This window comes from Esox lucius, chromosome 10, assembly GCF_011004845.1.
Source record: "Esox lucius isolate fEsoLuc1 chromosome 10, fEsoLuc1.pri, whole genome shotgun sequence".
NCBI lineage: Eukaryota > Metazoa > Chordata > Actinopteri > Esociformes > Esocidae > Esox > Esox lucius.
In genome coordinates, this window is record NC_047578.1 from 23,942,389 (window position 1) to 23,960,704 (window position 18,316).

An 18,316-nucleotide genomic window follows, 5' to 3' on the forward strand; every position below is an offset into this window, starting at 1 on the left:
GACAAATGCCTTCAAGTCTCAGTTTTTGTTACTCACCGCCTAGTCTCAGTTATGGTTACTCATCACTCAGCTCAGTGAACCACCGCTGCTACACATACCAACAGATTCCATCCAATCCTTATTGAAACAATACAATTTCATGCATATTCACCTAGCAGTTACATATACAGCCTAGAATGTCTTGGGACTAAACCTAATTTCTCTCTCGGTTCACCTGGAGGCTTTTTCTCACCAGTTGTTCGCCATGCTCCCTCTGCGGAGATGAAGAATTGGTTCCACATTTCATACTCCTCCAGGTTTTTACTTGAGTACAGTGAATGGAATGTCTGATAATAATACTCTCCAAACAGTCCAGGCAAGCCCATACCCAGAAGAGAGGCAGACAGACAGAGAGACAGGGAGAGAGAGACTATTCAGCTGGCTTGAATCTGCATTTAAATACATTAGACAGTTATTAAAAATAAAAACAATCATAGTGAGAGTACTTCTGATAGAGAGAGCACTGCGATAATAGCCAGTCATAACACAAGTTTTGAAATATATTTGGACTTCCAGGTGGCAGAGAGGACTTAGATACTATTTCATAGATTCAAAGTATCCACCAGTTCTTGAGCTTTGACTGTGCCCCTGGTTGACCTGTGACTTAATGTGGCGATGTATATTGGCAAAGGATTGTCTGGGCTGGGGGTGGCATAGTCAGCATGGTTTTCAATGTCTTCAGTGACTACCTTCGTTATTCAACTAAGCATTTCCTCACACAAGCTGATCCGACTGACTTTGTGATTGGACATGCACAGTTGTATAGGCTTGATGTGAGCAATACATGCTTCGATGTTCAACTCTCCCGAGCTGTCAGGAGATGTTGTGACGAAACAAATAAGAGGACACAATTGGATATTAAAAATGAGGGAAAATCGGAGAAAACTTTATTTTTGTACAACAAATGGCTAAGCGTTGGAACTGTGTCTTCTTATCCAGCTCCAAACCAGCTGGGTATGCATGCTCTGTTTAATCTGTCTGTGCACTGTCTGTGTACTCTGTGTGGAACAGCCGCTGAACAAACCTGCCAACCCAACTGAAGACATTTGGCCCTTTTATTACAACAACCTCCAAAGCCGGCTCTCTCATCTCTCTCTATTCTCTGCCTGGGTAGCTTCTTCTGTTTACATCCAAGCCTGTCCCGTCCGGTGCTGGTAGAGGCCTGACTTACTGGAGATAAATCTTTGTCTTCGACATGCGGTGCGACCCACTGGAGCAGCACTCGGCTCCCTCTGCTCTCCTGCCCTCCCACCGTCTGGCCTGTTGACACAAGGAGAAGCCAAAAGTTCAGGTTTAGAAAATTGCCCAATTTCACAGGGTTTAGGGTGGATCTAGCTGAGGTGATTTATGACAAAGACCCCCCTCTGGCTGAGAGGTGGAACAAACAGCTGGAGGTGGGGATGCCTGTTTCGACACTGCTCATTTTAAGACCTTTTCATGAGAGGGTAGAGGCATGAGAGAGAGAGTTCTGGTCTTTCTCCTGTGGTCTTCTTTTGTGTAAATACTGTACTGCTGTAATGACACCCATCACCAGATGTGTTACTATAATGATGGACAGCCTGACTGGTCTTCTTCAATTAATGTTTTTTTTTCGTGTGTGTGGGTATGTGTGTCTACAGGTGTAACTATACTTGTGGATATCAAAAATCATATATGGTTAAAAAAGGACAATTCTCGAGTTATATAGGCATAAGTGTTTTCACATATTGCATTTGGTGTACATATCACTAGTGATAATCTAAAGAGCAGAAACATTGGTCCATTCAGTCTGTAATCCAAGTTCAATATATCCTTAGGACTCCTAGAAAGTATTAGCAACATAGATATTCCTTGAGTCTGAGTTTTTATTGGTATCGTAAAGTCTTAAAATAAACTAAATCAAACAAGCTGTTTGAAATAACTGAAACTCTTGTGGGAACTTACTCTGAAATCAGTAATTTGCCTTTCTAGTCAATCTTTTAGAAAAGATTTTGCCTTATCATACAGCATAGCAAATGTTGTTCTATTATCTTCAAGTTTGCCTCAAGCATTCTGTCCCTGCTTCAGTCACTTCTTCAACATTTTAACAGATGAAGTAACTCCCTAAAACTAGCAGCGTACCATGCAAACTCTTTCAAAACAAACCTGATTTTCAAGAATAAATCCCTGGCCTCCCTTCTCACCCCCACCCACGCACTCACATCTTTCTTTCCTTCTCGGCACCCACGCCTTGCCATAGAGATGCACAGGACATAACTGGGAGAGAACATGTTCCAGCAAGGACACTGACACTGACGTCATCCGCCACGTTATTTCCTTCAAAAAGGATGGGCCTTCCAACGTAATTGGCTGATGCCTCCTAATGACTGATTGGTAATTGGCTGATGCCTCCTGATGACTGATTGGTAATTGGCTGATGCCTCCTAATGACCAGTCAGCTCCTAATTTATCAGAAGAAAAGGGTACATTAATTATACCTATACTGACCACTTTCTCATGGAGATTTGTTTATAGTTCATTATGGTTACCAGTAAATTTTCCTGACCACTTGAACTGACCTGGGACAAAACTGCAAAGTACTCCGGCCCTAATTATAGTTAACGCTGTTCCAAAGAACAAGGCAAACAATTAAATATATCAACATTGAATATCAACAGTTTTTCTTTTTAAGAGTTTTTTGCTTTTATTTACAGCTGAAATCTGAATAGATTCTGATCCATACGTACCTTGATGTTTCTTCCAGGGACATCCTCCAGCATCATTTGCCTTACCAAGTTAATTGCAGCAACCAGAAGTGCATGAATCGGCAGCAAAGAAAACAACACAGCAACTCGGATGAACAGAAAGACACTCAGTGTTCCGTGGTGAATCCAGGAGAGCAAAGAAAGACTTCTTAAAGAACAAGACATACAAGCGGACCAACTGAGGTCAATACAACACAAGCTGAGTCAGTGGATAGCAAATATCAGACACAAGACACTATAAAATAGTTTGTATACACTGTGTCAAAGGGATTTGCAAATCCTAATATCAAGAGAAAATTTATGTTTTTTAATTACCTGACTAAGATTGATGACTAGTTGACTAGTATTATGTGGGGAAAAGAGTGTTTTGTACTTCATAGAAAATGTAGACAAGGTCCATTGACTACGACTAAGCTACAATGGAGTACCTATATTTGTTCTGTGTACAGTTGTGCAGTTTTCGCATGCTAAATTCCATAATTTCTCAAATACAATCATGACTGATCAGTGGTTAAACTGCTTTCATGTAAATGGTGGAACTGCATTTTGTATACTCAAAAGATTGAAGATCAAATTAATTTTGACCAAAACAATCCTACATTACAAAACGTATTTGCGTCCCTCCTTTAAATTTTAAAATGCCAATGTGGGCCTCAAGCAAAATGTTTGCCCATCACTATTCTAAATGGAAACATCTTGAAGCCAAATTTGAGAAAGTGGAAAGGTGAGATCAATTGCAATTAATTAGAATTTAATGCAATGAGTCTGAAATAGTTTAACTTATTTAACAGCCTTAATAATAATTAATTAATGCTTTATATTGAACATTATTAGGAGGTTCCCATGCTTCAGTAGTTTGTGCTACTTGTAGCAATAAGAGTAGCACAATTGGACGTGCATAATGAATCTCATGCTGTCAAGTCATGTCAATGGTCTGACATGTCCTCGCTTGTCATTCTGACCTATTGTGTGCACCATTTCTCCCCCAATGAACCAGGCTGCCCGCATCACTCATTCCCCTGTGAAAGACTTTAAAGAGTCAGTCTTTGATCTAGCCCCGCAGCATCCTCTCAAAGTCTCAAAGACATAGAGCGAATAGGGTTACATATTTTGTTAGAAGGGGTTTCTGATTCATTTTACCTCAGTGGTGACAAAGTGTGCCTTGTCCATTAAGACTGCGGGTAATTAGTGTAAGCTGACAGCATCAAGGCACATACTGTAAATTCTCTTTTTGATTTATCATCCCTCACTTTTTTTTGATAAAATCATCATTATTGACACCCTTAATATAGGTAATCAAAAATAGGCTAAATGAGAGCACTACAATAAACAGCTCTGGAAAAAAGTAAGAGACCACTGCACCTTTTTCTTTCCTTTCCAAAAAAGTTGAAAAGGAAAGTTTTGAGTGAGGAACAGAAGCATTCAATTTGCAGTGGTCTCTTTATTTTTTCCGGAGCTGTATATCTGATAACTATAGTACATTTGCTAAGTACAACATTTCAACAGTGACACAAATGTTGTTTTGGCTCTGTACTCCTGCAGAATTGTGTACTTGAAATTATACAATAATGATGGGGTTAAAGTACAGACTGTCAGCTTAATTCTTTCCTGCATATTGGTTAGAGGAGGATTCTACATGTTACCCATTTAATAAAGGTACTACGTACATAAGAGCTGTCAATGTCTGGTCTTAATTCTAGGCTTTGAGTTTGTATTTGGAGTCAGTTGCTGGTGTCTGACAACACAAAGACCAAAGCAATTTCAATGCAAGTCAAGTTGGTTATCATGCAAATAAACAAAGATAGAATTGAATAAGTAGATCAGATGTAAAGCCAAAACATTAGGCATAGTAACATCAATTGTGTTGTACATTAATTAAGAATAATAAAGAGTATTTGTTTGCTCAGCAAGGGCAAATAACTGGTAGACCAAGGAGTACCTTTGAGGTGGATGACCAAAGAATGCTGACCATAATGAAGAAAATATGTTTATTGATGAATAAAACTTACCAGGAGTTTGGAATAGAATGTTAGCTAAAAACTTCACTAGCTGTGGAACAAAAGAATGGCTGCAAGGTGCAAAAAGACTTTCCTCAAAAACATGAGGATCAAAAAAAGTCAACAGTTCTGGAAAAGGGTATTGTGGAAAGATAAGACTAATATTACATGTTCCAGAGTGATGGCAAGAGCAAAGTGTGAAGAGAGAAACAAAACTGCCAATACAACTTATCTGCGAAATAACATGGAGTGGTGTTATGCTTTGGACATGTATGACTGCCACTGGAACTGGCTCACTTCTTTGGTGATGTAAGTGTTGACAGATGGGGTAGGATGAAGCGTACAGAAACATCTTCCTCAGATAAAACCAAATGCTTCAACTCACTGGACGGCACTTCACCTTGCAGCAGGATAATGAACCCAAATATACTTTTGAAGCAACAAGAGATATCTTTTTTTTCAGGGCCAAAAAGTGGTAAGTTATTGACTTTCCAAGTCAATCATCCACAAAAATGCCCTGAAACAGGAACTGAAGGTGCAGTACAGGCCTTGCAAATTATCACCAGGGGAAGGTACTCAGCATTGAGTTACATCTATGTGTTACAGACATTAAGCAGTCATCAAATGCAAAGAATTTGCAACCAAGTACTAAATTTAACAAGATTATGTTAATTTGTTATATAATTACTTTTCGCTGAAATTGGGGGACTATGTATAACAAGGGCTGTAATTCCTACACGGCTCATGGTTTATGGATGTGAATAACCCAGAATTAAAGCTAACAGTCTGCATTTTAACCTTTTATTCATAGTTTAATTTCAAATTCAAAGTGCTGGAGTACAACTAAATTTATTTCACTGTCCAAGTATGTACATACATATTATATAAACGCAATTGCTAAGATAAATCTTTTTTAATAAGTAATATATTTCTCTTCTCAAACGGTGTCAAAAATAAATGTCACTGGTAGATTCTTAGAAATAAAATAAAATTAGGTGTCCATTAAAATTCTACGTTTTAAGTATTTCTCAGTATTAAGGAACTATAAGATGGCCTTAAATGGTTTCCTTTTTCACTGGGTTTTTAAAATGAGCTAACACATTTGCCATCCATAAAAAAAAACATTTGCCATCCATCAATTGGGGGAAAGGCAAATAACTCAAAAATAAAATAAAAAGTGCTTGTGACCTTCATGAATCAGGCAAAAACTTTTTTTTTCTGCATGGTTTTAGTCCTCAAAGGGGCCATGTGTAAGATTTATAAATACAAGCACAAATAGACAGAGGATATCTGCAATTAATGTTTTAAGTTATTGTTTCAAATATGTTTTTTCTGCTATGTTTCGGGTGCTTGAGATATTCTCCATTAACATTTTCTCTATTCCAGTCTCGTTCGGTAAGGGAAGAAGAGGAGACAAAACGCATGTTATTGTTTAAATTCAGTCTTGTAAACGTTTGAGGCAGGATTCTACCCAAGGCCTCTTGAATTTTGATTGCCCGAAAGTCGTCAGATTCTACTTCTCTATATTTTGCATAGAAGTATACACACATTCCATGTTCAAAGTCTAAACATAACTTTATAAAAATCATACCACTAGTTAGCATCATACTAGCACCATTAACTGTAAGCTGTCCACAGAAATAACTTTTTCATGCGTAAGGTTCAAATATGACATAAGCTGTTAATGTACTTCACGGTAATGTGTACGCATACGTTGGATGGCTGCCATACGTATCCTGCGTACTTTCGGTCTGCCCTTTCTGTACGTCTCCCTAAGCATTGTGTGTACGCATACTAAAGGTGCAAAACCAACAGAAATCGTGGGGCAATATATCTAAAATCCACAGAGGTTCTTCAAGACTGAAACATCGAAGTAGTAGTACACAATGGATACGTTGAATAGTCTAATGTACCATCTTCGTTAGGTCGCTCCCACTCTCCTGACATTTTCTTAAGACATTCATTAATAACAGGATCTCCTTTGTCGCCACGTTTATTGTGGTTGTATAAAATCGGCAATAGTTAACTTGTCAATATATTTCCGGGTAAGTAGAAATTGTTTTGTTGCTGGACTACCTCCTTGTGGACATAGCTTTTAAATGTCAATTTAGACACTAAGTACGCAGTGGAGTATGTTATCAATGCCGCTTGCGTAGCGTTCGTGTACGTGCATACACCTACGAAACTGGAGTATATCGATGCCCTTAACCACCCCCCAGCGTGAGTTTTCTTTTGCACGTGATTTCAGTACTCACTCAGAGTTCCAGAAATGTATTATGACATCACGATACATTTAATCCACATCTGCCCAAAAGCACCACGCTGCTTACTAGTTATGTATCTAATTTCAGTTAGCCTTTCATCGTACATTTTACTAAAGATCGCAGCGCAAAAGGTAAGGTATATCTGACCAACGATTTGCAAATCTGTCACAAACGTTAGCTAACTTCAGGTAATGTAACTTCTAGGTTTTTACCCAATGTATTTAACCGGTCGTCAGCTCTCCCACTATAAGGTACGTTCTATTTGTTAATATCATTCGTTTTGTGTCAGACGTATTGTTTATTTTAGCAAAATATAACTGCTGGTGTTGTTGCGTAAGTAGCCTAACCCTTCTTGTCCCGATTTTAAAATGTTCTACCTCATTAACATAGTGTAGATCTTCAAACAATGACAATGAGGAAATGAAGTAATAAACACTGTTTGACCTAAATGTGAGTAAATAAAAGCGCAATCTGACCAGTGATTGTTGCGTCACTCGCGTTCAAATGGTGCGTTCCAACGATATGTTCATACGCTGCAGGGACAACTCGAGCCTGATCATTCCGATGTGATCGTTCGCGTCAAAGGATTAATGTTTCTTCGCGTTCAATGCCATTTTATCTTATAAAGGCTCTTTACTCTGTGATACAGGGGATGGACAAAATAAAGGAAAAACAACACATTGAAAAAGACTGTTACTTTGAAGTAAATTAATGACATTTCCAAACGCAGCTGCAAGAGGTTACTTTAGGTTGATTGCCAATTAGCAGTACATATGTGTCAGCTATAAAAGAGATCTGGCAATTAACACTTTGATATTTGCATTATCAAAGTAACATAAGACAGCTAACAGAGTTCCAAAGAGGCTAAGTAGTTGCTACCCAAATTGCACCGGTCACAAAAACTGCTAGATTATTCAATGTATCAACGGGAACAGTCCCCAAAATAATGACAACATATGCCGACCATGGACACATTGCATCGGCAAAGAGGAATGTTCATCACAAGGTGAAGCTAACCGACAGGGATAGACACTTAACAGGATAGTTGCTCAGTGCCCACAAAGCACAGCCTTGAAAATGACCACAGGATTAAATCAGCATCTCCATGATCAAGTCAAAAAAATAAATAATGTGATGTGAGCTTCACAAAGCTGGAACTCATGACATGGCTGCCATTTGGAATCCACTAGTATCCAAGGCTAACTCAAAAAGATGCATAACTTGGTGTAAGGAATAAAAGATGTATGATCTGACAAGTCATCTTTCACCCTATTTCCTACATCCAGACAGGTTTACTTTTGGAGAAATCCAAAAGATGCCATCAGCCCACAATGTCTGCTACCAACTGTTAAACATGGAGGGGGATCCGTAATAGGCAGCAATCTTGTGGGAGTCAGGGATATGAGGCCATTTTACAGGACCAGTTGCACCCTATGGTGCAAACACTGTTCCCTCATGATGTTCCAATATTCCAGGATGATGTTACACACTGCAAAACAAATTCAAGTGGTTTAATGAACATCAAGATTACATCAAATGCCTTCCAGGCCTACTATCTCACCAGATCTGAACATCATACAACCTATTTGGGAATTTCTGGAGTGCAGAGTGCCAAATTGATTGCCACATCTCTCAAAGAACTGAATGCTTTTCTTCTTGTAGAATGGTGCAATATGCCACTACACACAGTTTAGGACTTGTATGATAGCATTCCAAGAAGGATTGGAGCTCTTCTGAAGGCAATGTATTTGGTCCTTGTAATTGATACATTGTTAGGTTTTTCTGTTATTTTGTCTAAAATATTTAATATCAAATGTTGAAACTGAGACAATTTATTGTTTCTTGATAAATATATTCTCACTTTGAATTTGATGCCAGCAACACGTTTCAAAAAAGTTGGGACAGAGGCAACAAAAGATTGGAAATGTTGTATATAGCTAAAAAACTAAACCTGGTAGAATATCACACAATTGGGACATTTGGCAACAGGTCTGTAACATGGTTGGGTATTAAAAGATAATTCCAGGGAGGATGGGTCTGTCAGAAGTGATGATGGGAAGGGGTTCACCACACTTTGAAAGACTGCAAAGGCAAATAGAGCAACAATTTAAGAATAAGAATTCTCAATGTAAAATTGCATCTACAGTACATTATATTATTAAAAGATTGACAGAATCTGGAGAAGTCTCTATACAAGGGGCAAGGTGGAAAACCAATATTGGATGGCCGTGATCATTGGGCCCTCAGGCGGGACTGCATTAAAAACAGGAACGATTCTGTAGTAGATATCACTGCATGGTATCAGGGGCACTTCAGAAAAACATTATTTGTGAACCCAGTACGTTGCTGCATCTACAAATGCAAGTTAAATCTCTACCATGCAAAGAAGAAACCATATGTAAACAAGATCCAGAACCGCTGCTGACTTCTCTGGGACAGTTCAAGAGCTAGCATCTGTGATGGTATGGGGGTGCATTAGTGCACATGGCATGGGTGACTTGCACATCTGTAAAGGCACCATCAATACTGAACAATATATACAGGTTTTGGAGCAAAATATGCTGCCATTCAGAAATTTTTCAGGGAAGGCCTTGCATATTTCAGCAAGACAATGCCAAACCACATTCTCCACGTATTATATCATCATGGCTACGTAATAAAACAGTGTGGGTGCTTAATGGGCCTGCCTGCTGTCCAGAACTGTCACTCATTGAAAACATATGGCGTATTATGAAATGAAAAATGTGACAAAGGAGACCCCAAACAGCTGAAATCCTATATCAATCAAGAATGGGAATACATTTCACTTTCACAACTGCAGCAATTGGTCTCCTCAGTTCACCTCCTCACTCCTCAAGTCCACTCAGTTCACACTTACAGAGTATTGATAAAAGAACAGATGATGCAACACAGTGGTAAACATGCCCCTGTCCTAACATTTTTCATACATCTTGCTGGCATCAAATTCAAAATGGGCATGTACAGTGAGGGAGAAAAATATTTTATTCCCTGCTGATTTTTTTTGCGATGACAAATAAATGATAAGACTATAAATTTAATGTAGGTTTATTTGAACAGTGAGAGACAGAATAACAACCAAAAAATCCAGAAAAATGCATGTCAAAAATGTTATAAATTGATTTGCATTTTAATGAGTGAAATAAGTATTCGACACCTGTGCAAAACATTACTTAGTACTTGGTGGCAAAACCCTTGTTGGCAATCACAGAAGTCAGACGTTTCTTGTAGTTGGCCACCAGGTTTGCACACATCTCAGGAGGGATTTTGTCCCACTCCTCTTTGGAGATCTTCTCCAAGTCATTAAGGTGTCGAGGCTGAAGTTTGGCAACTTGAACCTTCAGCTCCCTCCACAGATGTTCTATGGGATTAAGTGGCTAGGCCACTCCAGGACCTTAATGTGCTTCTTCTTGAGCCACTCCTTTTTTGCTTTGGCCGTGTGTTTTGGGTCATTGTCTGCAAAATTTCACGGCATTTTTCCTTCACGGCATAGTGTGTTACCAATTGTTTTCTTGGTGACTATGGTGAAGTGTGGGATCTCACAGACTGCCTTTTTAAATAATTTCCAATCACTTGCATTTGCCACATATGGACTTTAAGCAATTTCTAGAGATATCTCAGGGATGATCGAAAGACACAGGATGGATTTGAGCTTTAGTGTAATGACAAATGCTCTGAATACATTTCAGATTTTCTATTTTAATAAATTGGCAAAAATATCTAAACGTGTTTTAATTTGGTCATTATGGGGTATTGTGTTTTTATTGATAAAATATATATGTAAAACTATATAAGGGGTCTGAATATTTCACAAAGACACTGTAAATCTGTGATCATACTACAAAACCAGACACTGGTATGTTTCAGAACCTTTCACTCGTATATGAGACTACACAAGGGTATAACATCACAACTTTTTTACTCTTCGAATGAAGTTAGCAAAACATTTATAATATTATACATCTCAAGGGTTTGTGTATGTTGGCTATTTTGCTGTAACTAGTCACTCAGCAACCTGATATAGCTAAAAATAGCTCTTATTGATTTTTTATTAGATATTACACACACCCTTGTGCTTTATTGCGTGAATTATACCACTTAACACTAGAGCACAAATTAAGGATTTGAAAAAGTGTGGGAAAGTGATAAACCTGACTTGAGGAGGACACATACTTCTTTTCCGCCATGCACAGTGTGGAAGATGGTTCAGGATGCAAAGAATAATCTAAAAGCCACAGTTCAAGAGTTACAGGACTTGGTTTTATCTTGGGATCAGTCTCCAAATCTACCATTAGATGCCAATTCCATTAGCTTTCAAAAGGGGCCTTTTTTCTGACCAACCAAAAATATTAGCGCCTGAAGTTTGTTCAATACCTTTAGCATTTGGATTTGAATTGGGTGCTATGGTCCGGTACAACATAAAATGGACTCTTTAGACACGCACTCCAGTGGTGGGTTTGTGTCCAAAGAAAGATGTGTATGCAGGAAGGAAGCACATACCTACCTAAAATATGGTCGTACATCTTTGATGTTATGTGGTTGCTTTGTTTCCACTTGCAACTTGGTTGCCTCTGCCAGGATGATGAAACGAAAGCAAGACACTGACCTCAAGCACATAAAAATAATAAAATCAATGTTTTGCAATGAACATCCAGACTTGAGTTCCATTGAAAACTTGAAATTTGAATTGAATAGAGCAGTCCATAACATCATACCGAAGGATCTTGAAATGTTATGTATGGAGGAGTGATGTACATGTTTTTCAGAAATAAAAATATAATTCCAGAATGTTTTTATTTTGGTTTATTCCCTTTTGAATCAACAATGAAATAGCATATATTTCACATGTTTGAGAAATAAGTATATGGTATTGCTCATTTCCTCATGTTGTTTATTTCATACAAACTTTTTGCTCCTCTTTGTTAAGAATGCCAATAACTTTAGATGAGACTGTAAATCCAAAATTGGGAGTAATTAATATGGGCCCAACAAAGAGTGTGAGGGAGGGAGGTACATTTTCCTCAGAACATTCTGAGAATTTCTCCAGCAAGTATTACTGGTGACGATTGCATAGTGAGCTCTCTGCTCCCATCCAAGCAGATTGGAAGAGGGAAATGGAGGATGAGGCAGGAGGGAGTTCAAAGGGGTGAGGAAAGCCAGTTCTTTCTGATCTTTGGCAGTGGAGTTAATACATTAATATTCATACTGCAATTGAGGGTTTTGCCTCTGCGTCCTCTCAAAGAGAGAGAGGGAGAGTGTATGTGGACAGTATAATACAGTGCATGTGCCTGTGCATGAGTGTGTGCGGGCACGTATGCTTGTGCATCATTGGCTTTTACTATGAATAGTATGTAAACATGATCTCCGTTCAAAATGTTTTACTCTCTATATCACAGGGATTAAGAGGTCAATTTATTATGATATACGAGTGTGGTTTGTATGGATATCCTGTACATTAAGTGGATTAGCGTGCAGTGGGAATTCCTAATGGGAATTAGCTACTTAGCTTTGAATGCACACAAATCATCCTTGCACTGTTGTCATACTCATCCACTTCTGCAGTAGTAGCACAATTTAAAGTGCTGAAATCAGAGCTGTTATTCAGAATTATAATAAATAGAGATTTGTAATGATACTGACAGTTGTTTTGTTCTGGTTCTGCAGTTACTGGTGTGATTGCCATATTTAATGTGGTACTACATTATGCTGTTATTTGACGCTCTTCATCATCTAAGGATCTCCAAGCTTTTTGAGTTTCCGTTGTTTGGCTTTGCTATAGCCATTCAGCTGCCACAGAGAATATTTCTTTAATCATGGAGTTTTAAACAACGCCATATGTAAAGTACTTTCTGCAGGCATTTTGATGTGAAACTGTAAGAATATCACCCAAATCAAAATCTCAGATAAATTGCAGCAGAATACAAATGAGGGGGGCAGAAGACAGTGGTAGGGACTTTTAATGAGGACAAAAGCCTATCACCACATCTAACCTGCCTCGGTTCATTTGCTTCCTTGGTGTCCCCATAGAATTCCGGATAGAAATTCAGTTTTCAGCTCTGCAAACGACGGCTGCCTGTCCTCCCACATCCCAGAACATTTAAACCTTCACTTTGCCTAAAGCAATCATTGCTTCTGCATTCTAAAGGTCATTTTAAATAAATAAATAAAGGATGGAAGATCGCTATATAGCATCCCACACACCAAGCTTGGAGCAGCACTTGAAAAGGCTAGGAACCATTCGCCTGGAGCTATTGTGTGAAAGTGAGTAAAATAACTTCCAAGACCACACTAACTCCCACTCAGTAGTCATAGCAACATTAGTCACATTGTTCCTGTACTACTCTAGTGTCCTGCAAGACTTTGATACTGCTGGTCTTTAAGTCGAAGTAGTGAGATGTTCTTTTGTCTCTAGGGAAGTCTACTTCCAATAGTATTTGCATTGGGTCTTTGATCCCTCAATATTTAAATGATTGTGATGCTATTTAATTATATTTCTATTTCTCTTTCCAACTTTTCCCCTCACAGAATTTGTGGTTATCATACTCGAGAAATAATAATAACTTGTTTTAGATGCAGAGTGAATATTTGAATAAATATCAAGAACAGTGTAAATAATAATGTACTGTAGAAAACTCCCTAGGAGACTATGAACAGGAGTGACATCAATATAACTTACTGCTGTGTTTCTAACAGCCTCTCTTGCTCTCAGTTTGTACAATGTGACCTCTGTTCGGTTTGCAGACCCTTTATTGTCAGCGCATAACAAATCCTGAGCCTGTTGTGTTTTGGTTTCCCATAAGGGTGTGTTGGGGCTGTGTGGTTGGGTTACACAGCTCTGTTAGGTGTGTGGTTTCTACTCCTCCGTGGTGCCATACACAAACAGACTTGCACACAAACGCACGCTCCCTATTTCCCACCACGCACAAACACACACTTTAACTAGGCCTAGCTGCTTTTCCAGCCTACAGGAACGCTCCAGCTTGTTACATCCTCCTAAGGGAAGTTATCTGTGCCCGATCTGCAGCGGTAAGATGACTCTCAAAGGCTGTTTTGTCTTTCGTCGGCCTAGAACTCCCTGAACCCTGGGATAACCTTCCCAGCCGTGGGTATTTGTTTACCACCACCCGAATTTACCACAGCCTTTATCACGGTTGCCTGCTGAAGCGGAGGAGGAAGTGCTGCTTCACACACAGCTTATCTCTATACCGGGGAACAATAGCAATCCTTAAGGTAATCCAGCTTTTCTCAGCCAACCTAATGCCTTGTCTGGAGTTGGTTCGTTCAGCTCATGTAAAACCATGCAGGAAAAGCGGGTCTAATTATATATAAATGATAACAGCAATTAATTGGTGATTAACTGAAACAGAATACCTCCGCCAGCGAACGATTACCAGGAACGGTACTGTCATCTCCTGTGTCTGAGAAGCAGCTATCTAAACAAGGGTTGCAATTACTTATAAAAAGGGGCCCTTTTGGCTGGGGCCTGACAATACTAATATCCTTTTCACACTACTTAACCGAGCACTGCTGAGCTTAGCTCGGCTGTACTGCGCTGGCAAGGGTACACATCCACACTTCTGTAGTTGCTGGAACTAAGCTGAAAAGGACCATAAGAATAGTAAATATCTGGACCAGCATATTATGGTGATGGGGGTGGCCTGAAAGTGTTAGGGAAATCAGAAAATAAAAGATCAGAGCAAGTACAATAAGGTTCAGGTCAGACACTGAACAATAGTGTGAAAAGGCCAAGAGTGAGGCTTGCTAACCCCAGGATGCTGGCACAGCTCCCAGCTGGTCCCTCTGGTTGGGCACCTCTAATTACCCTCCCCACTCTCTAAACTAATTGGCCGATAAAAAACGAGGATGGCCTCTTCACGAAGCCTGAGTGTAGTGCCACAAAATGGCAGCTGTGTGAATTATACAGGCTTATGAAACATGTTGGGGCAACTCAAAAACGAGATGGTGCTATTCATCTGTCTCAATAGTCATAAAGTACACTTCATTGTGGTTTGTGTAAAATACAACAATTTTTTCTCTAAACCTTTACAATTAAATTGAGATAATTATTCCAAACATATTTTGCTTGAATTTCAATTTGATAACCTAGTGACACACTCATGCCTGAAAAGCCTATTAGCGCTTGTATTCAACGTGAACCACTAACGCCGCTGTGTGAACGTTAACATAGGTCACTTACCTATGGAAATTGGCTTGCACACTACAGAACAACACTGATTAATGTCCTCACTGTTACGTGCACTAGAGAAATAACATCAAAACATTTCAAGAAAGGCTTGCAAGTAAATAATAATTTAAATGTAATCTTAAAAATTACTACAATGCATATTTTACGAACAGATATTAGATATTTTTCGGTATTTTCCTTGGACTTCACGTCCTCCGTTGAAAGGGCTACGGTTGTGAATGGGTGCATGTGAAGCACCGCCTTTTCCGGTCTCAAGTATAGACCAATGAGGAAAGCGAATTCACACTGATGGGATGTCACGTCAGCTGCCATCGTGTCGGGATTGGAATGTTACTGAGTAACAATCGGAACAACTGAGCATTTGGTAATTGGACACTGGGTTCAAGGAATCCCTTCTTTGTAACAATTTCGATGTATTAGCGGAGTCACATTCTACCCGTAAGTAGTATTTGAGGACGTTGCGTCAGTTTCTTCAGTTGTATTAGGCCCTATGTTCCTGTGAGATTATTTTATTTTTGCGCGTTTGAGGGTCTGTCGGGAGATTAAAACATAACAGACATGCAGGGATTCGTGAGGCTACAGTTGCACGGATGAAGTGTTCTGGTTCCACGACGCGTCCGTTCATGGAACATTGGAGTGAAATATCGCTGAGAAAGCGCAAGGAACCTGGCGAATTCTACTCCGAGACATCTGGATCTATACGCCGCCACACCGACGGCTTTAAACCCCAGCCAGCGTGTTAACGACTTTACGTACCGTGGGATACCTTTTCTGTGTTGGTGGAGGCAGGGAAACTAATGAACCCCTGCCGCTACTTTACAGGGAAAGAGTTTGGAAAAAGCTTTTTGACACCTCTGACCGGGTGCAGTTTTACATTTCAATACAGACTCCCTGGATGAGGGACAGAGAGTATCTGATTGTTTTTACTTGGTCGACGGAGATTTGGTTGCCCACAGACATTAGATTGTAAAATGGTAAAACAGGTTAGAAGAGAGAGCGAGAGACAACACATTTAAAATCGCCCACATGCGCTGGGTCAATCGTTGGATTGGGGAACGGAATACGAAGAAGGGGGAAGACGCGAGTTTAAAATCCTTGCTGGCTGGAAGATGGCGGAGTGGTGTAGTTGGAGGTGGTGAGAGCCTAACTTTGGGCCACTTCAGATTTATTTGTAAACAACTTTCCCCTATTCTTAGGACACATGCAGGCCAAAAAACGATATTTCATCCTGCTCTCTGCCGGTGCATGTCTAGTTCTACTGTTCTACTTTGGAGGCGCACAACTTCCAGCGTCGGGCAGGAACCGGCATGACCGTAGCCGGCATGGGTATCGTTCCGACCAGCCGTGGCCACATTTCTCTGATCCTTTACACCAATTCCTGCCCTGGGATCAACCGGACACTGAGGAATACAACATTCACATATCGCCGAGGCAGAAGAGGGACGTTAATACAAGTGTTTACAAAGGCAAACGATGTCGCATGGATTCGTGCTTTGATTTCTCTAGATGTAAAAAAAACGATTTCAAAGTGTATGTGTATCCCCAGCAGAAGGGGGAGAAAATCTCTGAAAGTTACCAGAATATTTTATCAACTATTGAGGGGTCAAGGTTCTATACCTCTGACCCGGGACAAGCTTGCCTGTTCGTCCTGAGTTTGGATACCCTGGATCGGGACCAGCTCTCTCCGCAATATGTGCACAATCTCAAAACCAAGGTCCAGAATCTTCCTCTCTGGAACAACGGCAGAAACCACTTGATATTTAACTTGTACTCTGGGACATGGCCAGACTACACGGAAGACTTAGGTTTCGACATTGGCCAGGCCATGTTGGCCAAGGCCAGCATCAGTACTGAGAACTTCAGGCCCAACTTTGACGTGTCCATCCCGCTGTTCTCCAAGGAACACCCTAGGACCGGAGGGGAGAGGGGCTTTTTAAAATACAACTCCATTCCACCTTTCAGGAAATACATGCTTGTGTTCAAGGGGAAACGATATCTTACAGGTATAGGGTCAGATACGAGGAATGCCTTATATCATGTCCATAACCAGGAGGATGTGGTGCTCCTCACCACATGCAAACACGGCAAGGATTGGCAGAAACATAAGGACGCTCGCTGCGATAAGGACAACGCAGAATACGACAAGTAAGTGAAACGTTTTGACAGATTAAAGGGGGTGTGAAAGCGGTTAATGTGTTCATTTGGGGTCATATCACCACTGGGTATACTGAAAGTGATCACATTTGCTCCCAGTAAGTTTACATTAAATGTAGAATACTCTACCAGCCAGTCACTTACCTGCAGGTAAGTCAATTACAATGACCCCCGCCTGTTTTTGGCATACATTTTATCAGCCAATTCTTGTTTAGTCCGAATAGTTTAGTGTGATGCCGTTTATTAAATAGGGCCTATACCCAGAATAATTAGCGCCTTGATATCCTAATAAGCTCGATGGTAGATTTTTGATTCCATATTGTCAAGGGCTGATTCTGGGACAATGGCGTGTGTTCACAGTAAATAATTTCCTGTCAATAGTCCCCAAAAGGACTGTCCATAACGTTGTAACCATGGAACGAAACTGTCATGGAATTTTACAAAGAGCTCAAGAACACTGCCACAGTGACCTTTCAGAGTGTTACACATTTTATTTAAGACCACGTTGCCTACTTCTGACTGAATATGCCTCTATAAAACCTCTGTAAAACCCGGACGCGATGACTCAACCCCCTCATACTTGACTCTCAATGATATGTGTGTATTATAAGTTCAGGAGAGTGAGTGGCTCCCGCTGTACTCTATTTAGGACTAAATATTTCCAGACACTTGTGAAACTAGGAGGGTGAGGGACCCTGAGTATTATTGAATCCCAAATAATGCCCGATTGCTAATGAAGTTCCCTATGGACCTTAACCAGAAGTGATTCACGTAATAAGGAACTTGGTGCCATTTGGGACAGAATGAGAGTCCTAGTTTGCTGAACTTTTCCGGAATACTGCCCTATGACACAGCGCAAATTGGGGAAAAAAATGCTGTAAAAAGCATCCTACAAAGTAAATGCTTGTCCATCAT

The 18,316-nt window shown here is 39.9% G+C and overlaps 2 protein-coding genes and 1 long non-coding RNA gene across 6 annotated transcripts in view; 2 read left to right on the plus strand and 1 right to left on the minus strand.

The window, feature by feature from the left end:
- Positions 1-4,162, plus strand: part of samd12 (sterile alpha motif domain containing 12) — a 130,537-nt gene extending 126,375 nt beyond the window's left edge. For all 3 annotated transcript variants that reach the window (XM_020049987.3, XM_020049989.3, XM_020049986.3), the window contains exon 5: positions 2,762-4,162. In XM_020049987.3, coding sequence (XP_019905546.1) covers positions 2,762-2,820 — 59 coding nt within the window. In that variant the 3' untranslated portion in view covers positions 2,821-4,162. The remainder of the gene's footprint in view (positions 1-2,761) is intronic.
- On the minus strand, positions 1,033-2,734 carry LOC109616165. Its single transcript, XR_002197247.2, has 3 exons — positions 2,577-2,734; positions 2,220-2,459; positions 1,033-1,299 (listed from the first exon to the last, which is right to left on the minus strand). It is a non-coding gene; the product is annotated as an uncharacterized LOC109616165 (long non-coding RNA).
- Positions 4,163-15,566: 11,404 nt separating the features above from the next.
- Positions 15,567-18,316, plus strand: part of ext1b (exostosin glycosyltransferase 1b) — an 85,292-nt gene continuing 82,542 nt past the window's right edge. Inside the window, exon 1 of one of the 2 annotated variants that reach the window (XM_020050306.3) lies at positions 15,567-17,392. In XM_020050306.3, coding sequence (XP_019905865.1) covers positions 16,449-17,392 — 944 coding nt within the window. In that variant the 5' untranslated portion in view covers positions 15,567-16,448. The remainder of the gene's footprint in view (positions 17,393-18,316) is intronic. The other variant, XM_013135668.4, reaches the window with a different exon arrangement.